The 25,023-nt window shown below is 42.6% G+C and overlaps 2 protein-coding genes across 7 annotated transcripts in view; one reads left to right on the top strand and one right to left on the bottom strand.

The window, feature by feature from the left end:
* CHAC2 (ChaC glutathione specific gamma-glutamylcyclotransferase 2) overlaps nucleotides 1-18,348 on the bottom strand; it is a 30,430-nt gene extending 12,082 nt beyond the window's left edge. For 2 of the 3 annotated variants that reach the window (XM_073339180.2, XM_073339179.2), the window contains exon 1: nucleotides 17,944-18,348. In XM_073339180.2, coding sequence (XP_073195281.1) covers nucleotides 17,944-18,078 — 135 coding nt within the window. In that variant the 5' untranslated portion in view covers nucleotides 18,079-18,348. The remainder of the gene's footprint in view (nucleotides 1-17,943) is intronic. The other variant, XM_073339181.2, reaches the window with a different exon arrangement.
* Nucleotides 1-25,023, top strand: part of ASB3 (ankyrin repeat and SOCS box containing 3) — a 128,988-nt gene that overhangs the window by 23,512 nt on the left and 80,453 nt on the right. The window contains exon 1 of one of the 4 annotated variants that reach the window (XM_073339171.2): nucleotides 20,913-21,100. The exons of the other annotated variants lie outside the window; for them this stretch is intronic. The gene's annotated coding sequence lies outside the window, so the exon portion shown is untranslated. Of the gene's footprint in view, nucleotides 1-20,912; nucleotides 21,101-25,023 lie in introns of those variants that run through there. 4 annotated transcript variants of the gene reach the window in all.

A 25,023-nucleotide genomic window follows, 5' to 3' on the forward strand; every position in this document is an offset into this window, starting at 1 on the left:
CTGTTACATTTAAAATTCTGTCTGTATGAGAGCTTATTTTTCTAGGTCATACTTTTCCCAAAGCTGAGTTCAGGTTTTGTGCATTTTCTTTAGGCCTATTCAATCTGAGAATGCTGAACTATGTATTTTAATCTGCAAATATTGAAAAAATGGTAGAGGACTGTTATACAAAAATTAAAAACAAATGTAATTAAAAATCTATATATTTTGTATATCTTCAAAAGCTGAGAGTTTTTTAAAATCTACTCCTCTCATATTTTTTTAAACTCCCTATTCTTGAGTTCAGATTATAAATTTCTCTGTGTAGGATTATAAGAGACAGTAAAGAGCTAAATTCCCTGTATGTTTTATTCTAAATTTTTAACTTTTACTAACCCCAGGTGGGTAGATGGACTTTGGGATACATAACTGTGGCCAGATGTCTCTTAGATTCTGGACATTCTACTGTTTTCAATACAGTGTTTTCGTACTTCTTGGTGGTCAATCTGTAACAGTTTTATGCTCATGTGTCCCAGTAATGTGAAGGCCAGATTCTGCCACTCACTCGCTCTATGGAGTGCCGTAGGTCTCTTGTAGGAATCACAAGGACTTCTGACGGTATAACGCACTATTCAACATGAGTAAGAGTGGAAGAATCTGTTCCATTGTTTAGCAATTTCTGATTTAGCAAAAGTGTATAAGCGAACAGATTAAGATCTTTACTTGCTAGTTGAATAAAGAAAATTGGCCTATGTGATGGGCATGCTACTGGTTCCCTTCCAAGCTTGGGAATGACAGCTATTGCGTACTTTCATACAGAGGGATGTTTTTAACTACCCTTTTAATGCCACATTAAACACATGAGGGGGCCTATCAATTTCTTTAAAATGCATATTAACAATCTGTATGAACCCAAGGTTTGCCATTTTTCATATAGGTATGACTATATAAGACTTTTTTTCTCTGAGGGATTGTTCATATGTCTGTCTAAAAATAATTCTGGAAGTTTTGCTTTATTTATATGTATTTAAAAAAAAATTGGGTTTTCTGTTATGTAAACTGTTTTTTTTTTTTTTAATAACTGGTAGATTAAATTTTGGATGGGAAACAGTTAGCTCTTCTGTATTCCTAACTGTATCTAGGTGCATCCGATGAAGTGAGCTGTAGCTCACGAAAGCTTATGCTCAAATAAATTTGTTAGTCTCTAAGGTGCCACAAGTCCTCCTTTTCTTTTTGCAGACTAACACGGCTGCTATTCTGAAACCTATATCTAGTTTGTATTCTTTTCCCTTTTTTCCTATCCAACAGCTTATCTCATTTCCTTTTTTTGTATAACTGAGTGATCACATGTTTCAGCACCTCAGTTTCCATATATGTTGCTTTGTGGATCTATCAAGATAGACAAATAGCAAACTGGAACCTCTTCTTTAGTCCATGCAGTAGTGCTTTGAGTATGTCAGTTTATTAAGCTTTGGCAGAGAAGCATAAATGGAAACAGGTACTAAAATGCATGCCCACTCATCCTGATGCATACTCTTCAGATAGGAAAGTGATGGCAGAGGAATGAGTTTATCTACAGGAGGTGCAGAATATTTTAATTGTTGCGTAGAGTGCCTATCTTACATAAAACTACCCATGGCTGACCGCATTAAATATTTACTCCCTATATTGATGTAAACAATCATCAGTCAGAAATAAGGAAGTTACAGTAGAAGCTGTTATCTGGCCCTGTACCAACCAGAAAACTCTATAAACCAGCCTTTCTAATCATCATAGAAAGTCTGGTCTATAGTCCAGTTGGCGTCGGGCCGGCAAGCTCCCTACCTGGTTCCATGTGGCTTCCCGGAAGCAGTGACATATCCCTGCTGCTCCTAGGCAGAGGAATGGCCACAAGGGGTTCAGAGTGTGGGAGGAGGCTTGGGGCAGAGGGTTAGGGGACTCGGGGTGCCAGATCCAGGGGGTGCTCACCTCGGGCAGCTTCCTGCAAGCGGCAATGTGCCCTGGCTGCTCGAAGGCGGAGGCGCAGCAGGAGGCTCTGCGCACTACCTCTGCCCGCAGGCGCCGCCTCTGCAGCTCCCATTTATCCCGAGCCCCCTCCTGCACCCAAATTCCCTCCTTCTTTGTTAACTGGCATTTTTCACTTACTGGCACCCCAGTTCCCCCAACATGATGGATAAAACAGCTTTTACTATAAAAAGAATCAGAAACAATATATGTAAATGTCTTGTGTTGTGCCCTGAGGCTTACTAGACGAGGGCAAACTTAGAGTGAACTTCAGAGTCAGGTTCCTTCAACTGAGAAAGTTCTCGCACTGCTCCTAGGGGTAAATCTCCAGGACACCGGAATCTCCCAGCTGATCTTAATGGCTGCAACAGGATATAGTTTGGAGATGGCCTTTCATAATCAGATTCTAAGCCATTCATAGCTTTAAGGGCCTCTTCACTTCTAAAAGAAATTCCAGTGCAGATACTAAAGTCCATATGTTTGAGCCCACCTCACTCCAGGTGTGCAGCCATGTTCTGCACTAGCTGGAGTTTCTGGGTAAATTTGAAGGGTAATCCCACGCATAGCAGTCCTTGGCCTGGAAGTGACATGAGACATGGATGACAACAGTGAGGTCGGCAGTGAAGCGGCTAGTTACCAGGGTGGATAAAAATCAATGATTTTTTTTGATAAAATGCTTTGAGGAAAAAACCTATCTAAAGATAGTTTTAATTAAGATACATTATAGCTCAAATATATCATGGAATTGGGATTATAAATTCTAAAGTATGAGACAATATATTCATGTAATGTTTAAGAAAAAGTTTTGTAAATGAGTTCCAATAGTTCATGGATTAGGGACCCAATCTTATGGGGTTCCACAGGCTTCTGTATAGATTATTTAGGTTAATCTTTCTATCTACCCAAGGGGACTCAGTGCTCAGTCTAGAAAATACCATCAGAGATGCTTAGTTTTGCAGTTCTCAAACTATGGATTTGTGTCTCCAGAGGTAACATGCTTGTTAACAGCAAAAATGTTTTAAAATAAATATATAGAGGGGAGAAATAACCAACCTCAACTCTATTGTCCCTCTGCAAATTTGTGTACACAGAGTCATAGAATCACAGATATCAGGGTTGGAAGGGACCCCAGAAGGTCATCTAGTCCAACCCCCTGCTCGAAGCAGGACCAATTCCCAGTTAAATCATCCCAGCCAGGGCTTCGTCAAGCCTGACCATAAAAACTTCTAAGAAAGGAGATTCCACCACCTCCCTAGGTAATGCATTCCAGTGTTTCACCACCCTCATAGTGAAAAAGTTTTTCCTAATATCCAATCTAAACCTCCCCCACTGCAACTTGAGACCATTACTCCTCGTTCTGTCATCTGCTACCATTGAGAACAGTCTAGAGCCATCCTCTTTGGAACCCCCTTTCAGGTAGTTGAAAGCAGCTATCAAATCCCCCTCATTCTTCTCTTCTGCAGACTAAACAATCCCAGCTCCCTCAGCCTCTCCTCATAAGTCATGTGTTCTAGACCCCTAATCATTTTTGTTGCCCTTCGCTGGACTCTCTCCAATTTATCCACATCCTTCTTATAGTGTGGGGCCCAAAACTGGACACAGTACTCCAGATGAGGCCTCACCAATGTCGAATAGAGGGGAACGATCACGTCCCTCGATCTGCTCGCTATGCCCCTACTTATACATCCCAAAATGCCATTGGCCTTCTTGGCAACAAGGGCACACTGCTGATTCATATCCAGCTTCTCATCCACTGTCACCCCTAGGTCCTTTTCTGCAGAACTGCTGCCTAGCCATTCGGCCCCTAGTCTGTAGCGGTGCATTGGATTCTTCCATCCTAAGTGCAGGACCCTGCACTTATCCTTATTGAACCTCATCAGATTTCTTTTGGCCCAATCCTCCAATTTGTCTAGGTCCTTCTGTATCCTATCCCTCCCCTCCAGCGTATCTACCACTCCTCCCAGTTTAGTATCATCCGCAAATTTGCTGAGAGTGCAATCTACACCATCCTCCAGATCATTTATGAAGATATTGAACAAAACCGGCCCCAGGACCGACCCCTGGGGCACTCCACTTGACACTGGCTGCCAACTAGACATGGAGCCATTGATCACTACCCGTTGAGCCCGACAATCTAGCCAGCTTTCTACCCACCTTATAGTGCATTCATCCAGCCCATACTTCCTTAACTTGCTGACAAGAATACTGTGGGAGACCGTGTCAAAAGCTTTGCTAAAGTCAAGAAACAATACATCCACTGCTTTCCCTTCATCCACAGAACCAGTAATCTCATCATAAAAGGCGATTAGATTAGTCAGGCATGACCTTCCCTTGGTGAATCCATGCTGGCTGTTCTTGATCACTTTCCTCTTATGCAAGTGCTTCAGGATTGATTCTTTGAGGACCTGCTCCATGATTTTTCCAGGGACTGAGGTGAGGCTGACCGGCCTGTAGTTCCCAGGATCCTCCTTCTTCCCTTTTTTAAAGATTGGCACTACATTAGCCTTTTTCCAGTCATCCGGGACTTCCCCCGTTCGCCACGAGTTTTCAAAGATAATGGCCAATGGCTCTGCAATCACAGCCGCCAATTTCTTCAGCACTCTCGGATGCAACTCGTCCGGCCTCATGGACTTGTGCACGTCCAGCTTTTCTAAATAGTCCCTAACCACCTCTTTCTCCACAGAGGGCTGGCCATCTCTTCCCCATTTTGTGATGCCCAGCGCAGCAGTCTGGGAGCTGACCTTGTTAGTGAAGACAGAGGCAAAGAAAGCATTGAGTACATTAGCTTTTTCCACATCCTCTGTCACTAGGTTGCCTCCCTCATTCAGTAAGGGGCCCACACTTTCCTTGGCTTTCTTCTTGTTGCCAACATACCTGAAGAAACCCTTCTTGTTACTCTTGACATCTCCTGCTAGCTGCAGCTCCAGGTGCGATTTGGCCCTCCTGATATCATTCCTACATGCCCGAGCAATATTTTTATACTCTTCCCTGGTCATACGTCCAACCTTCCACTTCTTGTAAGCTTCTTTTTTATGTTTAAGATCCGCTAGGATTTCGCCATTAAGCCAAGCTGGTTGCCTGCCATATTTACTATTCTTTCGACTCATCGGGATGGTTTGTCCCTGTAACCTCAACAGGGATTCCTTGAAATACAGCCAGCTCTCCTGGACTCCTTTCCCCTTCATGTTAGTCCCCCAGGGGATCCTGGCCATCCGTTCCCTGAGGGAGTCGAAGTCTGCTTTCCTGAAGTCCAGGGTCCGTATCCTGCTGCTTACCTTTCTTCCCTGCGTCAGGATCCTGAACTCAACCAACTCATGGTCACTGCCTCCCAGATTCCCATCCACTTTTGCTTCCCCCACTAATTCTACCCGGTTTGTGAGCAGCAGAGTCAATCCCTTACCTCTCTCTAAAAGTGCAGTTTCAAAAAGTTCAAAGAATAGAGGATTGTTGGGGGCGGAATAGCTCTGGACAAGAAGAAGTTTGGAGATAAATGTGAGAAGCGAGAGACATGTTAAATTATTATATGTTTGCTGTTGAAGAAAAAAATCCAGAATACTTAATGTTGTTTTAGTTAAATAAAACAATTTAAATGTCTGTCTGGTCATGTTCTCCTCCTAATACAGCATGGTAAGAAAATCCTCCAAATATTAATGATTAACCTGTTGAATTGGAGATACACCTCAACCCCGATATAACGTGACCTGATATAACATGAATTCGGATATAACATGGTAAAGCAGCGCTCGGGGGGTGGGGTGGGGGGCGAGGGAGGGGAGGCTGTGTGCTCCGGTGGATCAAAGTAAGTTTGATATAAGGCGGTTTCACCTATAAAACAGTAAGATTTTTTGGTTCCCGAGGACAGTGTTATATCAGGGTAGAGGTGTAGTTCAACCTCTCAATGACTTCATAAATATCTGCTTCAATTACCTTTGGTAAATGAAATAACCAAACAATCATTTTCTGATATAGCTGTAAAACAAATCTGAAAAGTTTTCAAAATAAATCACTGTTTAAAAAATGTATAGTGTGTACCTTCTAAAAATGAAACCTACATCTATCTCTGAGTTGTGAAGAATATGTATTAAGGTTATAACAACCAACAAGAAAGCTTTTATGTAGAAAACCATGATTAAATCGAGTCTTCCTGACTAGTGATTTAAATCAAATGTATTTAAATCAAATCTATCCTGCCAGTTATCACCTCTCCAGTCATAGGAGGGAAAGTCAGAAAAGAAAAGATGGGGAGGGGGAGTTAGTGGGTTAGAGATTGGATTTATGGCTTATTACAACAGTGTTTATATTCAGTGTCTCTTCACCTTGAATGGTCCCTTGAAATAGGTGTTAACTACTTATTGCTAAAGTAATTTGTCCCATCTTGTATTGAGCAGGGACACTCTTGAGTACATTTCCCAGACCTGAAGAAGAGCTCTGTGTAAGCTTCTCTCTCTTTCCAACAGAAGTTGGTCCAATAAGAGAGATTACCTCACCCACCTTGTCTTTCAAATATCCTGGGACCAACGTAGCCACAACAAAACTGCTTATAAGGAAGTGTGTGATAATTTAGGAGTTTCTCCAAATCCACCTTTTCTAAACTCTCCTCAATGTTAAAAGCATGATAGCAATTTGTGAGAGCATTAACAACTTAAAAACTGTTTCTTTAAAAAGGATATCATCATGTGTAGTTAATTAAAAGAAAAAAAAATAAATTCCAGATACCAGACCTTTGCCTGACTCACCTTGACAATTAAGGCTCAGCCGTCATTTGTTTCTCTCTCTCTTATCACTGAAAGAACCATACAGTAGGGGGAATGGACAAAACTAAGTGATCGTACAGAATAAACAAAAGCTGACAAGATGTCAAATGCATACAATAAAACTACCAAATTGAGGAAAAATATACTCTGATCTTTCAGTTGTAGTGACAGGTGCGGCTTGTAATAGTAAACCATTTGCAAAGTGTGATGATGTTGATGTCCCTTTAAATATTCACTGTTAAATATACATGTTTTATAGAAGAGTCAGTGCATGTAAAACAACCATTTTTGAAAAATAAATAAGGACTTTGGACCTCAATCTTGTCAAAAGAATTGTGTGGAGTCCCATTGACAAATGAGGTTCTGCCCAGGTAGGGACCCAATCACATATGGCAAATTGATGGGTCTCACACTTTCTTTTCTTGGGGAGGGTTCAGGGCACTGTTTCTCACCCCTGAACTGGGTTATTAACTGCCCCAGTAGTGTCCTAGAGGAGGGGAGTGGAAAGGGAGGGACCCAGGCCCACCCTCTACTCCGGGTCCCAGCCCAGGGGCCCTAGGGATAGCGGTAAACCGCTTGAACTAGCGGTTCCTTCCCCTGGACTACTTCCCTCTTCTGTCCTTCAGCTTGTGGGGCTTCCTGCCCTTCCTCTGCATAAACCAGGTGTCCCTTTACCTAGGGTCTTGGTCTTCTTAGCCCACCGCAGCTCTTCTCCAAACTCTCCTCTGCTTCCCTCCAAACTGCTCTCTGCTCCAACCCCAATCCCCTCTGCTTCAACTCCTCCAAACTTGTCTCTTCTAACACTCTCCTGCTGCCCTCTGGCCATGCTATATCACACACATGATTCTCTTGCAGGATTGGGGTGTCTCTCTTTCTATATGAAGTGTAATGGTCTCAGAATCACTCTTTATGCTTTGCTCTTTAACTGGTTGGTCCTTTAAAAAAAAATCAAATTTGCTAAAAGTAATGATAAACAGTATCCTTCTTTGTTTATAATTTGTCAAATTTATGTCCAAAATGTTTTTATGAACTTATGCCCTGATCCTACAATGAACTCCATACAGGCCCTGGTTGTAAACTCAAAATAGAGCAGACTTGACGTATTATTAGCAGCCGATCTCTGAGTGTGAAAAATCCAGACTCCGATACAGCACTTTTAGCACAGGATGTTAAGAGTACTTGGCAATCTGATGAACAGCTTTTTTCCACTTTATTTGTGTTGATCTCCCCCACAGTGCTACTCAGCAAGTGGGATTCCCTATAATTTTAAAGTAATTGCGAACATTTACCAGTAAATATTATTTGGCTGGCAAAATGGGATAGGGGAGCCAAAAGAAGAATGAAGATGGGCTGAAACACGCCAGGAGGATTACAGGGAAGATGAATAGTAAAAGATGATATAGAGTGGGGGAGCAGATTCCAAAGGGAGGAGTCCCAACAAAAGAATAGTTATGGAGAGGGATTAGACAGAATGGGAGCAAATTATCACTTCTGATAATATTTTTTAGCTTAAAAAAACAAGATGTTGGATTCTCTTCCTCCACATGTCAACTGTTAAGTCAGATCCTGGTCTTTTTGTATTCTGTAGAGCAGAGTAAGTTGGAGCATTTAACCTAGGTCTGAATTTTGCCACAATCTTCAATTACATGCATGCAAACTCCCGAAAGATGGATACTCTGACATTCCTTGATGGGAATCCTGCCCCCAAACTACCTTCTACTTTTCACCCGTATGTTTGGTTAGCTGCCCAACAACTGGTTGACCAGTCCCAATCAGGCACAACACAAAAGGTGCCGTAGTGCCACAACAGTGCTGCATAATATGCATCTCTATAATTTTCGAATGTTTATGGACCAAAAGTCAAATGGAGTATTTGATCAGTGGAAAAGATGACATTTGTCTGTAGACCTTTGATGGTGTTTAATCCCACACACTTTAGTTGGCATACTGAATTCTTGTATCACATATGCATTGCAAATATGAGAACACCGTGCAGTCCATGAAGACAGGCTGCCAGATAATCACACCCTCTAGAACATGAGAATTTTACAGATCAGAAAACTGAGGCACAAAGAACACAGCAAGTGTGGCAGAACTAGAAGTAGAACCCTTGACTCCCAAGCTTGCACTTTCAACCCCTAGATAATATTTATTGTTAAAGATGCTTAGTGTAATTTCTGGGGTCTTCAACAAAAGCATGGAGAAAGAAGTTATTTCATGTTCCACCATAGTATAGGAAGTATATCCAAAGCATGGTATTTGAACTGTTAGTAGCATTGAATTTTGTCTCTTCTCATGAAAGACAGGCCTTGAAGCAGCTGAGGCACAGAAGTCTGAGAATGTGTCTCGGAAAGCAGCTGTGTTTCTGTCTATCCTAGTCTTCAACATGCACGATAATTAAGTGTCCGATGTGTTACCAGGTTATAAAGCCATTCCAAGGATTCCAGCGATAAGCCACAGTGACCATACTTAATATTTATAACCCTATGACCTTAAAATATATATACTTTTATGTGAATATGGCTTATAAAAATAACTTTTAGAGTGTGTCTACAGGGGGAAATAGTTTACAAATTGTTGATGCGTTGCAAAAGTATAATGCACACTGTGTTTGAGGATTCAGTAATTCCCCAGAAAAAACAGATGTTAACTCTTCTGCAAGGCCCTAAATTCTTTTACCCTCCTCCCACTCCTTTCACCCCTACAGCTTCCTTCATCTCCTTTTTTCCAGCTTGACTGCATACTTCCAGCTACCCTGCCTCTTATACTTCAAATGTCTTCCTAACTAGTTTGCTCCTCCAAACCCACTTCTTCCAACAATCACTCTTTTCTTCATCAGTAATCCCCACACGTGAACTATTTTTCAGTGACAGGGAACATGTTTTAATTGCTTTGAAGAGTGCCATGTAAATTGCTGCAAGATACTATTTTTCATAACTTTGTGTTTTCTGAATTTTACATAAATAACTGACATTTCTGTTTTCACAAAAAAAATTATACATTCATCTCTCTTTCTGGGGAAGGATATGAGTTAGCAAACCCACTGTCTTGTTTTCTGGTGCAGAAGTACTCAATCAAATGTCAGTGAACATCACATTAATGCCTGCTAATGTACTGGCCACTCTCATTTGAGACTCTCAGACTAATCAAATCAGCATCTTAAAATGTAATGGAGCTAGTATACTTAATGCAATATGTTTTGCAAGAAGGTAAGAATAATAATTTATATTTTAAAATTTGCCTTCATGTGCAGTGTTAACAAGGAATATCTTTCTAATATAGCATCCTACATACTATATATTATGGCAGTAATAGCAAGCATTGCATTTTTAACTAGTGTTTAACTACATTATTACAATAAGGTAAGTTGAGCAGTTAAAGTATGAATACAAGGTCATCATTATGTTAAGCCGAGTTTTGTACAAAAAAGCTTGCAGTCATTGTTGTACATAAAAATGCTCATTATGTGTTCTTTGTTGTACTGACTATGGAATGTTGTAGCAGCAAGTATTTTCAGTAGGTTTTTCAACTTGTAGGCTAGTATTTCACTGCTATAATTTGAAATGGAATAATAGTGTTGAAGGATGGGTTTCACTTGCAATTTACACACCGTGAATAAATTTGTTCCTGGTGTAATTCCTTGGATTTTAATTCAGTGGTGGGCAACCTGCGGCCCATCAGTATACTCCACTAGTGGGCTGCGAGACAGTGTTTACATTGACCGTCTGCAGGCATGGCTGCCCGCAGCTCCCACTGGCCACAGATAAACTGGACCCAGTATAAGGGACACCTGACTCTGCATTTGCTTAGTGCATGTTAAAAATAAAGTTTATAACATCTTGTATTAGCAGCAGAGTGGCATTCAGAATAATAATAATAAAGTCACACAGAGGGCGCTGTGATACATTCGTGTAGTTGGTTGCTGGTTGCAAGTGATAAAACTTCAAAACTTATAAAACCTAGATAATGTATATTGTGTATTAGCTCAGTTTTATAATAAACCACAGACTACAGTGTCATCAATCTGACAAGCTAACAATCAAAGAAATTCAGAGTTAAAACAAAATCCAGATTGACTTTATATTCTTAACTAATTTTTTTCTTTAAAGCACCAGCTCATTTAGGGTTAGATTATGCTTCTAGATCCAGCCTTGAGCCGGGGTCAGTGTGTAATCTTCTTTGCCCCAGGAGTAGTCGTAGGAGGCATGGTGTCTCAGAGACTCTCCTCTAAGGAACAGTTCCCTGGTGCTCCCTTTTTGTGCAGGAAAACACAACTGAGAGAGGAATCTGTCACAGCCCTTTTATAGGATTCTTCATGCATACCCACTAGAACCCACTTTGCATACTCCTCTGCACAACCATGGTAGATCAGGGCACAATCTAGTCCAAAGTAAATTACAGCTATGACTTCTTTAAAGTTGCCCTGCAAAACAAAGAAATTGGGCATGTGCTGATTTTGCTGCTTTATGGTGTATAAAGGAGGTCCAAAAGGGTTTTTTTCTGTGTGGTTTTACATTAAAAATTTAGATCTTGTCTGTCCTGGAAAATGCTTGTCTCTCTATATGTGGGAATTTTTACAGAAAATTCCACCTGTGTTAGCATCAGTTCAGCTGCATGAGCATTAACAAAACTGTGAGTGCTAAACACAAAAGTTTCAGCAATTTCATTATGTTGGTAAAATTAAAGAAGTACAAACCCAGTAGCATGGACACAGTTATACTGATATCACAGTCTTTATACTGGTATGACTTATTCCAGTACAGGAAGGCGAATAAAGCCATATCAGTAAAAGGCACATTTATACCACTAAAAGTGCATCCACATTAGGGGAGGTGTACCAGTATAACTATTCCAGTAAAGAATTACACCCATAACCTATAGTTCTATGGATACAAAACCTCTATGTAGACCAGGCCTAAGAGGTCTTCCAGCAAATGCAGGGAAGATTGTACTTGATGTTTCCTGTCAATCCGTTTGTAGGTCTTTATTGGCATTCCAGAAGTTCATCCTGGGTTGATAAGGGTCCTAGTAATCTGAAAAAGCTCTTCAGAAATAAAATATGGATCATTATTTTGATCCAATGATAGGATGGTCTTGGTGTTAAAAAAAAAAAAATAAAAAAAATTTGAGACATAAAAATTTTGTATAAATTTAATTATTAATGATCCATGGTTGCATGAACCTATGCATCCTCCTTTTGAAAATGCAGCATTTCCTTTTTCAATTAGTATAATTCTTACGTCTTCACTATAGCTGCTCTCTTTCTAAGTCAGTCTCCAGTTTTAGCTTGGAGTTGCCAATGATGTGTAAATGAGGTGACCGCTTTGGGGGGAAAGACCTCAGTGAACAAAGAAAAGTGTATTTTAATTAAATAAAATTAGCATTTACCATTTTTCTTTCATAAATTAGGGAAACTTGAATATTTGGCCCATTTTCATATACCAGGTCCAGTATGTTAATGATCAGTTAAGTATTTCTGATGACTAACTAATTAGCCACATATGCAACTGTAAATAACATAGCCCTGTCCCATCAATGTCATTCCCCTAATTTGCTGGATGTTTCTGTAACCTATTGTTTCCTTAGCATTTGTTGAGCTATTTAGAATTATATAAGGGTGATAGCCCTTGTGCAGTGAGAGCGATGCAGGATTTCAAAATGCAGTAAAACTATATTATGCTCCTTCCTGTCGCTTGAAAAATACACCTGTCCACAGGAAATTGGAAAGGATGCTTACAACTGGAAATTGTTTTTAACTTCATAATCCTGTGCATTTTTTTTTAACACCAGATTAAAAAAATAGGATAAAATCTCTCCTCTTTTAGTTTTATCAACAGGCTAAAAATGAAAGCCCACACAGAATGAAGTAGTTTGCGCACATCTCTGCTTTGCTTTAGCGTCCTATTTATAGATTCATACTTCCCCCCCTTTTAAGATTCAACAAAAATGAGATTTATTTTCTCTTGGCTATTTTGCTAGATGCACATTATTGTTTGGGATTTGTTTCAACTACTGAATTTAACTCTTTTTGGTTATTCCTGCTGCCATTGCTATCTTAGAAGTCTTGCATTGCTTAAAAGATGTCCTATAATGTGAAAGTCTACAATTTAGCTACAAAAAAATGACTTCAAGGCAGTAAGAGTCTCTGAACTACAAGGAACAGTTAGCACCTAATACATTGTTGGCATCATACAATCATAAGTTGGAAGTCACACCTGAAATGGTCACTTCCTAATACTCATGAAAGGAAACTAGAGTATTTTGAAGCAGAAGGCATGACTTATTCTTAGGATGTATTTGGTTGTGTGTGGAAGGTAGACAGGTTTTCTTAAGTTTTGAAAAAGTACTGAAAGGATCAGTATAAACACAATAAAAATTAATAACATTAGCCTCCTCTAGGTACTCCCATTTTAATCGACCACTTAAACTATTTCCTTGCACTTCTACCTTAAGTTAAAATAAGTTTCTCCCTACATGGTAGCACAGTGCCCAACACAATGGGACCTCATTCTCCTCTGGGATCTTCGGGTGTTACCACCATATAACAAATAATGCTGATAATAATCAACTTGTATTGGTCTCTATGTTGGCTTATGATAAACTTAATTATATAAACAGACCAAATTCAAATGTATTTGTCTCAAACTTGGTATCATCACCCTGGTCTTCTTTTCCCTCCTCCATTTTGTTCTTGTTGCATCTTGTCCCTACTTATACCCAGTTCCTGGAACTGCAGATGGATGCCACCAAAGTCAGTGAGGCTCCACATAGGCACAAGGGAGTCCATCTGTACTGAGGCAGTTGCAGATAGTGATCTTAGACTATAAGCTCCAAGGGGCAGGAACTGTCTTAAGAGTATGTTTGTACAATGCCCAGGATGATGAGGCCCTGGTCCTAATTGGGGCCTCCGAGCACTAATCCTTTAATATAAAAATTAATAAAAGTATAAGAAATACACTGAATTTTAGTGTATTGTTAAAATTATATAGAACGTAGGTTCCTCCAGGGAATAGTGATGGCAGTGGTGATGGTAATGGGATGGTTTACACAAGTGGTGACCCAGTGTAATTGAATCCACATGTAACAGGAAAATATTAATTTTGGAGCTTTGCCAACTTTATTTAGAAGCTCTTTTCACATTGTGAAGTCCTTCAGCTACTCTGATACTACTCAGATTTAGGGTTTGTCTACACTACCACTGGATACTAGACGTGATAAATGGACCTCTGAGTGCTCTCCTGTCAACTCTGGTACTTCACCAGAATGAGGAGCGCAAGCGGAGCTGACGGGAGAGCGTCAGCTGTCGACTTAGCGCAGTGAAGACACCGCGGTGAGTAGATCTAAGTACGTCGACTTCAGCTATGCTACTCACGTAGCTGAAATTGTGCATCTTAGATTGACCCCGCACAGTAGTGTAGACAAGCCCTTAGAAGTGGATCAAGGAAAGATCAATTTACTTATTTCATGCCAAATGAGAAATAGTATTGGTATATAGTATTTTGGATCAGTAATTCCAGGTAATTGCATCAGTGCTTGAGGTGAGAAATGAACTTCAGTTGAAAGCAGCAGAATGGATTTAGTTTGGGAGGTTACAAAACTAGCACTACGAGATCTGAGACTTGCTCTACGCTACCAATTTATGTTGGTATAACTAATCCACGCCCCTGAGCAACACAGTTATATCAACCTTAACTCCCTGGTACAGATAGCACTACATCGATGGGGGGAAGGCTTCTCCCGTCGACATAGCTGTCCCTCTCGGGGAAGCAGAGTATCTACGCTAGTGGGAGAAGCTCTCCAGTCAGTGTAGGTAGCGTCTTCAATAAGTGCTACAGTGGTGCAACTGGGCCAGTGCAGCGCTTAAGTGTAGACAAGCCCTAAGTATTGTATTGGAAATATAGGGGCATTTTCTAGTTTTGGAAGTTTGCATATGCTGAGTTCTTTGGAAGTCACGTGTATGTCTCCAAAGCCCTGCCATGGTTTTGGGATTTCTGAGGTCTGACTCTTACTGTAGCACAAGATTTCTCTAATACAAAATCAGAACCAATAATTTAAAATGTCCAGCTATGCAGAAGATCATAACACTGTACTTTTAATCATATGAATATCGAAGCTGTTCTTGGCAATTATTCACCAATTACACAAATAAAAGAATACTGTGCTTCTTTGAACAATGCCATAAGAGTGAACCCATTTTACTTTTCAAAAGTTTACTTTTGTATTTCAATAGACTAACAAAATATAGAGCTTGTACATTTATTACACTGCTCCCTGACCTCCTTCCTTCTTTAAAGAGATGCTGCCACTCAATTTTTTGAAATTAAGCAATTTAAAAAAAATTCCAGTTTTTTAAAGCATTATTTTAATATATTCTGAAATTCTTTTAAAAACATTCCTTTAAAAAGAAAAGGAGGACTTGTGGCACCTTAGAGACTAACAAATTTATTTGAGCATAAGTTTTTGTCAGCTACAGCTCATTTCATCGGATGCATGCAGTAGAAAATACAGTGGGGAGATTTTATATACACACACACTGTAACAAGAGTGATCAAGTAAGGTGAGCTATTACCTCAGGAGAGAAAAAATTATCACTTTTGTAGTGATACTCAAGGTGGGCCATTTCCTGCAGTTGACAAGAACGTGTGAGGAACAGTGTGTGTGTGTGTGTGTGTGGGAAATAAACCCCCCAGACAGAGACGAACACCTACAAGATCTCTATCAAGCGTTCTTACAACTACAATACCCGCCTGCTGAAGTGAAGAAACAGATTGACAGAGCCAGAAGAGTATCCAGAAGTTACCTACTACAGGACAGGCCCAACAAAGAAAATAACAGAACGCCACTAGCCATCACCTTCAGCCCCCAACTAAAACCCCTCCAACGCATCATCAAGGATCTACAACCTATCCTGAAGGATGACCCATCACTCTCACAGATCTTGGGAGACAGGCCAGTCCTTGCTTACAGACAGTCCCCCAACCTGAAGCAAATACTCACCAGCAACCACACATCACACAACAGAACCACTAACCCAGGAACCTATCCTTGCAACAAAGTCCGTTGCCAATTGTGTCCACATATCTATTCAGGGGACACCATCATAGGACCTAATCACATCAGCCACACGATCAGAGGCTCGTTCACCTGCATGTCTGCCAATGTGATATATGCAATCATGTGCCAGCAGTGCCCCTCTGCCATGTACATTGGCCAAACTGGACAGTCTCTACGTAAAAGAATAAATGGACACAAATCAAACATCAAGAATTATAACATTCAAAAACCAGTCGGAGAACACTTCAGTCTCCTTGGTCACGCGATTACAGACCTAAAAGTTGCAATTCTTCAACAAAAAAAACTTCAAAAACAGACTCCAACAAGAGACCACTGAATTGGAATTAATTTGCAAACTGGACACAATTAACTTAGGCTTGAATAAAGACTGGGAGTGGATATGTCATTACACAAAGTAAAACTATTTCCCCATGTTTATTTCCCCCCCCCACTGTTCCTCACACGTTCTTGTCAACTGCTAGAAATGGCCCACCTTGATTATCACTACAAAAGTGATAATTTTTTTCTCTCCTGAGGTAATAGCTCACCTTACCTGATCACTCTTGTTACAGTGTGTATGGTAACACCCATTGTTTCATGTTCTCTGTGTATATGAAATCTCCCCACTGTATTTTCTACTGAATGCATCCGATGAAATGAGCTGTAGCTCACGAAAGCTTATGCTCAAATAAATTGGTTAGTCTCTAAGGTGCCACAAGTACTCCTTTTATTTTTGCGGATACAGACTAACACGGCTGCTACTCTGAAACCTTTAAAAATAAAGAGTTTCAACTCCTGTTTCAGATTATATAAGGATCTTTTTAGCAAGGTTGAAACTGACTGAGGCCCTAAATATGCAAACACCTGAGTGATTCTGTGAGAAGTTCCATTAAATCAAAAGGACTTAAGCACACAACTAACTACTCACTTGTAAATGTTGGCAATATTGAACCGCGAGGCCTCTATCTTGCAAGCTGTTTCTGCCCCCCTGTGCCAAAGCAGACCTCCATTGTGTTCAGTGTTGTTGCTCTGCATAGGGTATACCCGGCAGGTCAGCTTTTGTTAGATTGGGGCCTTAATGACTATCGGGGGAAAGGGTGAAACTAACTGCACAGAATGCTGACAAATACACAAAATAAACGGGGGGAGGGAGGAATAGAGATGTTATTTGTTCTGTTAGTGTCTAACAGAAAGCTATTAGTTGTTACATGTAACTACTAGTAGGTACAAAATGTTCGGACTAGTGTGATTCTCCAGCTGATAGTGCAAAAGATTACCCAGTAACTTTGATTATGAAGATGATGTAGGAGGGTACAAGGGGTGGTGGTTTGTTTTGATATAGGGGTGGAGGACTGTAAAGCTATATATGTGAAATTGATATTAAATATGATGTATTTGGAAGGCAGGGGAAAAGTAGAGGGTTACTTTGTATTTACCTTTAGAGAATATTTTAAAACTATGAAGTTTTGAAATTTTGTGAGTGTGTAGTGGAATGGAGATGGGACCTGTGTGAGAGAGGAGTTTGATTGGGTGTGTGAATGGGACCTGCTTGTACATGAGAGAATAGTCGAACTGTGGAAGTGTCCTTTGGTGCAGAGAGGACTTGGGGTGTGTGTGAGGAGGACCTGTGTGCCTGGGGGGGGGGGGGGGGAGAAGGAGGGAATCTGTTGGGGGTATGTGGGTGCGTGTTGGGGGGACTGCATGCAGAAACTGTGTGTGTGTATAGGGGGGGGGGGTGTATTCCAGTGGGGGAGAATGCCTGAACTGAACCTAGGGATCGTTGGGAGGAGGGGAGGCGAAGGTTAGGGATCGTTGGGAGGAGGGGAGGCGAAGGTTAGGGATCTGTGTATATGGTGGGGAGCTGAAGAGCAGCCCGTACCTGTATTCGGGGTATGTGGAGGGGTTCAGCGGTGGGATCTGGGTTAATTTCTGTATAAACTCACGGGGGTCAGCTCAGAGCTCCCTGCTTCGGATGGGCCGCTGGTCAGCATCGCGTCCCCCCCTCCGCAGCAGACAACATATCTGGAACGGGGAGGGCGAACAGCAGCTGCCACCGGCACTTCCCCTCTCCTGCCCCCTGCGGGCGGATGGTGGGTGCTTCCCTCCCCGGTCGGGGCACCGGCAGGACACGCTCCCTGCGCCCAGCGCTCACCTTGCCCGGCACCCCGCGGTGGTCCGTGCTGCCCTGCCAGAACCTCCTGCTGTAGCCCGTGATGTACCCGACCATCTTTTCCTCGTAGGGGAAATCCACCTTCCAGATGAGGGAGCCGTAACCGAACACCCACATGGTTCTCGCCCTGCCCACGTCCCGCCGGCCGGCAGCCGCCCCTGCCGGTCTCTGCTGCGCTTCCCCCAGACTAAGGGCAGAGCGGCCCCGGAGCGCGGCGTGTCGCACAGCGCCGCCTGGCAAAGCACCATGGGGCTTGTAGTGCCTGGGGCCCCCGGGCGCCTCTCGCCTGCCGGTGTCCCAGCCCTGCCCCGGCGCGGGCGGGCGGGCGCCCCCCGCTCGCTCCTGGGGCTGAGGCCACGGGCAGCGGCCACGCCACTGGCAGCCCGGTTGGTGCCGAAATGGACTACAACTCCCATCGTCCCTCTGGGTGCCGAGCCCCCCTCCCCCGCGTGCTGCCAAAGGGGCGGGGCTGGACAGGAGCGGGCGGGAGGGGGGAGTGGAGAGGCGGCGCGGCAGGGCTGGGTACAAGAATGACGAGTCAATGCAGTGGGTTCCCTGCAGATATTTTCTGTCGCCTGCATGTAAGACCGTTGTTTTCTAGGTTGTAGGCTCTATGGTATAGCAAGTTCTCAGTAAGGGATTTCACGGGTCTTCCTTCTGCCCCTCTGCCGGACTCCTTGGGAGGCCCCGCATCTTGGTACCCATTTAAAGCCCGCCTTTCCCCTCTCTTGATGTAGAGAATGTCACTAACATCCAGGAGTGCAGAAGTTGGGATTTCTTTAATTTGGGTAGTCAATTATTTTATGTCAACGTCCACATTTCTTGGTCAAAGTATGGTTGAAGTCCATACTCCAGAGAACATCATAAAAAACGATGATAATTAATAAAAAGATTTTGGGGTCTATTCAAAAGTGTCTGGTGGTTCAACTTTGGTCCACAGTCTGCCTCTTGACTACCCTGCTTTAACTGGTGGGACAGCTTTCAGCAGTGATCTAAATATCAAGTTTGCAGGTCCTTATTCTAAGCTAAGTTCCATCAAGTTTACTGTCTGCATGTATGTTTTTGGACAAGACACTTTTAAAATTACTTACTTGTTTGAGGTGCTGTGCACGGACTTAAGAAGTGGCATGGGGTCTTGTAAGTGTAGAGTTTTGCCTTGATGTGTTCATTAAAATTTTCTCTCTGTTATCATGTGCAGTATGCTGTCCCTTCATTTTCCACTCCAACAGCAGAATTGTCTGTGCATTGTGTGTGTTTCTAAAAAAGGATGACTCCAGAGCATCTGAGACATCAGGTGTGCTGGAGTCCTTTCCAAATGAGACATTATATACAAATTGAAATAATGTTTAGTGGCAATGTACTTATTTAAATAAGCAGTGTAATTTAGTGATTAGATCATCAGAGCAATTGGGAATAATGACTCAGTTCTGCTGCTGACTCATCATGAAGTTGCGTACATTAGGTTTCAGAGTAACAGCCATGTTAGTCTGTATTCGCAAAAAGAAAAGGAGTACTTGTGGCACCTTAGAGACTAACCAATTTATTTGAGCATAAGCTTTTGTGAGCTACAGCTCACTTCATCGGATGCATACTGTGGAAAATACAGAAGATGTTTGTTTTTATACACATAAATAATGGAAAAATGGGTGTTTATCACTACAAAAGGTTTTCTCTCCCCCCACCCCACTCTCCTGCTGGTAATAGCTTATCTAAAGTGATCACTCTCCTTACAATGTGAATGATAATCAAGGTGGGCCATTTCCAGCACAAATCCAGGTTTTCTCCCCACTCCTCCTCCTCCCCCCCCCACACAGTGGGTTTGTGTGTGGGTAGGGGGGTGGGGAGAAAACCTGGATTTGTGCTGGAAATGGCCCACCTTGATTATCATACACATTGTAAGGAGAGTGATCACTTTACATAAGCTATTACCAGCAGGAGAGTGGGGTGGGGGGAGAGAAAACCTTTTGTAGTGATAAACACCCATTTTTCCATTATTTATGTGTATAAAAACAAACATCTTCTGTATTTTCCACAGTATGCATCCGATGAAGTGAGCTGTAGCTCACGAAAGCTTATGCTCAAATAAATTGGTGAGTCTCTAAGGTGTCACAAGTACTTCTTTTCTTTTTGTGTACATTAGGGAAAGTTTGCAAAAATGTCCCACTCTTTCTAATGGCAGTTCAGTTCCATTGCTGTTAGCAACATTGGAAAGCATAGTGTAGACAAGCTGCTGGGTTCAGATGGTGTTTTAGGGTTTGTCAACACAATGGGTTTGTTTCAGACTAACTGGCATTTTTTCAAATTAAAATGGACTGCATCCACACAACACAATTCTTCTGAATTAACTGGTTAGTTGGTGCAAACTGGATAATCCACTTTAATTCATTCCAAAATGAATTTCCATGTGGAATATTGTGTGTAGTTAATATGGAGTTTGTGTGGATGCATCAGTACTTCAGGTTAATTTTTCAGTCCTCCCACTGGTAGGACACTGCATTGTTTTACACCAGGACTGAACTGTCTGTTCACGGGTGTGCCCTCTGCTGTTCAGGGGTCATGATTACCAGATGTTACCTCCTTATTTAAATGCTGGTGTGCAGCCAGGAACGCTCTGTTTGTGATTACACACTCCTGGAGCATTATACCAGTGCTATAGCAGCCATGCCTTGTGTGTCTGTGGGGGGCCATGCAGAGGTCATGGATTTTCTTGTGATCTGGGGAAAGGAACTGGTGCAGTCCTCCTTTAATAGTAGCCACTGTAATAAGAAAATATTCAAGTATATAGCTAACCAAATGACCAACTGGGGTCACTCCTTGGACTTGGCTCAATGCTGCAATAAAGGGAAGAAGCTCTATTAGAATTATAAAAAAATACCAAGGTCCGAACGAGGACCTTTGGCAGTGCTCCAACCACCTGCCCCGACTTTGAGGATAGGATTTTTACCATCTAGGCCATCATTGAAGCTCAATATGTGGTGGAGAACACCAAGGAGAATCTTGACTAGTACTCTGAAGTGGAGGATTCCCTGAAAGCTAGGATTTCTTTTCCATGCAAGACTCCAAGCCAGACCTGGAGGAACAGACTTCTGATACCCAGGCAGACACCAGACTGACAATTCTGAGGAGGGGACCTCTGCCTGTAAGTACTAAGTGCTATATTACAATAAAAATGTATAGGTCATTTTAACATATTGTTGTTCCAAGTGCCAATGGAAGCCATCAGTCTGGGTGGATGAGAGCTCAGCTTCTCATCCCCACTTCCCTTTTAATCAGTATGGTAGCTATGCCAGGGAATTCCAGCTCTGTAGGGATTATATCCCTGATATTTTCATTTCTCACAGCCATCTGCCACTTCATCTCCCTCGTGCTCCATCTCCCGGTCAACTGCCATGGTCTCCCAGGCTTCCTGCCCTGGTTAACCTAGGGGTGCCGTAGTAGTTTTTTTTAAAAAAAACAACCAAACAAAAAAACACAGCATATAATGCAGGCATGTTTATTGAAATGTCAATTACAGAAAAATAATGCAGCATAAAAAATTATTTGTTTCAGAGTTTGATCAATGCCCTGAGCTTTCAGCTGTTGTAGCATTTTATGAGGTATAAAATGGAAGACAATAAATGCATAGAGATGCATAGGCCCTTGGCTAGCTGTAATCAGACCATCAGCATTGTTGACAATTACAGCAGAACTGTATTTAGCAGTACACTTTGTGCATGTTGGCAGATGATTTTAAACAGAATTTAAGGCAAAGATAATACTGTATATTGGCAGAAACATTGAAAAGTAACACACCCTTCTCAGGATTACTTCTGTGGGTAGCCTACCTCTTCCAGTCCTGCAGCATTTCTGGGGGTGAATTAAATCACTGCATAGATTTCTGGTTTGCTCATCCCCTTTTTCAAAAAGCCTCGTATCTGCCTCTGTATTAAGGTTGCATTGTCCAATGTTAGGATTGCCTGCAGAAGTGGACGGGCAGACAAAGCTGGCCCCTGCAAACATCCTAGCCCCTGTCCTCCTCAGCCCGTGTAGAACTCCAAATCCTTCTGCCCACCCCTAGATTCCTTGCCTCTGCAAACCATCAGTCCAAACCCCTGAAACTCTGCTGCCCACCTTAGCCAATCACAAGCAAGGCTCCTGTGCAAAGGGAAATTCAAGTGAAACACTTATCTCCCAGACTGGGAAGAGACTTGAAATAGCATTCCAGAAATGAGGAGAAAGAAGCATTTTATAATTGTTGCCATGGAGACTTGAATCGCTTCAATAACTACTTCTTCTGTTTCCCAGCTCCACCTGCTTCTGCATCTGACACCCTATGGCCCCCAAGGACAGGACCATTGTCAACTGCAGAACACCTGATTAATCAGAAAAGGGAAGACCAAAGGCAAAATGTTTGGGGACTTAGTGACAGCATCCCAGAAGTGGGATAAGAAGACAGAGGAATAGTGGGAAATTCTTCTTTCAGAGAGACAGAAGGACAGAGGTTCTCCTTGCTGACAGAGACGAAGGCAAAAAACATGCATAGAGAGGGAGAGATGCTGAGACAGCTCCTGGAGCACATGCAAAACCAGACTGTCTTGACTGAGAACGTGTTGGCACAATGTTCTGCTACAGCACCACAATCCCAGCACACACATGTTCTGCAGCCCATGGAGAATAATGGGTACAGGGAGCAGCAGTACTCTTCCCAAAACTCAAGCCACGGGCATTTCCCTCTCCCCACCATACCACGGGAGTCTGGAAACAGTGCGTTCTGGGAACCCTCCTTCACCCTTACAATGACAAATGATAGTTTCTGCACACTCTCCACAACCCAAGGCAAAGCCACCATGCAGAAATCCTGCACCTACAGATGTTTGTGACAAGTGTAGCACAGAACTTTTTTCGAATGTGGTGCATATCTGCACCATAATGTTGCATAAAGTTTGCGATGTTTTGCATTGTTTTCACTGTTTTACGTTGTGGTTCATGTTGCAATGGCTAAAAATGCAGTTTTGTTCAATTAATGTTTTTGCTTGCACTGCTTGATGTTCAATAATGGTTATTTTTGACAAAAGTTCAATAAAGGTTCATAAAATACCACATATACAGTACACGTATCAAAATACTCTTCCAAAAAAGTACCACAAAGCATTTAAAAAGCAAAATAAACATCTGTTTAATTAAATCCCTACACACACAGTAATGAAACCATGCCGTAATTCAGCTCCTAGCCTCAAAGTAGGTGCATAGGGTGTCCCTGACCCTGTGGCCTTGACTATTTGCTGCAGTTTGCAGAGGGAGCCTATTAGCTATTCATAGTATCAGTCATGAAAGTGTCTGGACATCCACCTCCCACCCATCAGCGAGGCTCTCACAGATGTTGTGCAGACCGTAGCAGGCAATTGTCGTATAGGATATATATTGCTCAGCAGTCTTCAGCCTCAGCCTGAGATAGTGCCATCTCCCTCTCAGATCTCCAAACTCACAGTCCATTGTCATTCTTCAGTTACTCAGGATATACAGTAGAACTGGTCCTTTCTCTTGTTCAAGTGTCCAGTAAAAAGCTTTATATATAAATCAGGGGATTAGAAAAATAAGCGGAGTCTCCAAGAATGCTGGGGGGAATCAGAATACTATTAAGGTCCATTGAGATCTCACAGCAACTTTTCCCTTAAATAAAATAAATGTGAGTTTTGAAAGATTCTAGTGTCATGGACCTTTCCAGACCACCCCATGTTAATTTTGGTGAGCCTGCCACAGTGATCAACTGCACCATGGAGATGTACCCATTCTTTTAATGAAGCCTGAGCTCTGGGGGGTGATGAAAATGGATATAATACCTCACATCGGTGTTGCAAGACTTAAGCAATCAATGTACCCTAGTGATGCCAGCTTCAGAAACCTTGTGGTTTTTTTCTGTCATGCCCCCTTCTGTGCATTCTTCCGTGTTTCCTTTAAACCTCTTCTCAGAATTTATTTGCCAAGTCACCTCCTTTTCTTCTTCAAGTGATTGCTCATGTCAGTTCCAAGTAGGTGTGTGCGTGCCGCCTGCACGATCATTGGAAGGTTTTTCCACTAGTGGTACCTGTCGGGTCGACTGTGGAGCCCCCTGGAGTGATGCCCTTATGGTGGTGTATATAGGTTCCTGCTGACCTGCCGCCTCTTCAGTTCCTTACCACCAGTGACGGTCGTTGGAGCTACTTCATTCTCTTGCTTTGCGCAAGTGCTTCTCATAGTGAACATTTATTCTTGTATATAGTTCTACTTAGTATAGTTTTTCTAGTGTTTTAGTTAGTTCATAGACTAAGTTTCTGTTGGGAGTTACTCCCCTGCTTTTCTCCCCCATTCCCTTCCGGGGACCGGGGCATGCCTCGGTCTCAAGGCTTCAAATCTTGTGGGTCATGCCAGAAGCCTGTGCCCAGGGGAGACCCTCATGAGTCCTGCTTAAACTGCTTGGGGGAAGCCCACCAGGCCTACAAGTGCAAGATCTGCAGGAGCTTCCACCCAAGGACTAAGAAGAAGAGAGACTTTAGATTTCAGATTCCCCTTATGGAGTCAGCTCTCTGTCCCCAGCCAGCTCAAACTGCATCAGGGTCCAAGCCCAGCACTTAGGTGTGCAGTGTATTGGTCTCAGTGAGGGAGACTGCAGAGCTGGCGAAGGACTTGGGGTCCAGAGACCCACGGCATCGTCACTCTCCAGCACTGAAGTTGAGTTTGGCGACCTCTTGGCACCGATCTTAATCACCAGTGCCACGTAAGAAGCAGAGAAGAGCCGAAAGGGGGCGCTTGCTGACGGTCTGAGCAGTGGAGCGCGACGGTGCCCGAGGAGTGCGTCCCATGTCGGGACACTCAGCTCCTGCTCAGGAACAGCCGGTATCGTCGACTCCGGCAGCCCAGGCAGAACCATGAGTCTGGTCCCATTGGACTCCCCGGGATGGGAAAGCCAAATGAAGGAGTTGGACATGCCATTCACTCCTGACACATTCGCCAGGAACCTCATAGACATGGCAACCCAGCACTTCCCAGTGCAAGCAGCACCAACAGCACTGCAACTGGCAGGACCAGCACCATGCGGGGGGCGAG

Source organism: Lepidochelys kempii, chromosome 3 (genome assembly GCF_965140285.1).
Source record: "Lepidochelys kempii isolate rLepKem1 chromosome 3, rLepKem1.hap1, whole genome shotgun sequence".
NCBI classification, from domain to species: Eukaryota; Metazoa; Chordata; order Testudines; family Cheloniidae; genus Lepidochelys; species Lepidochelys kempii.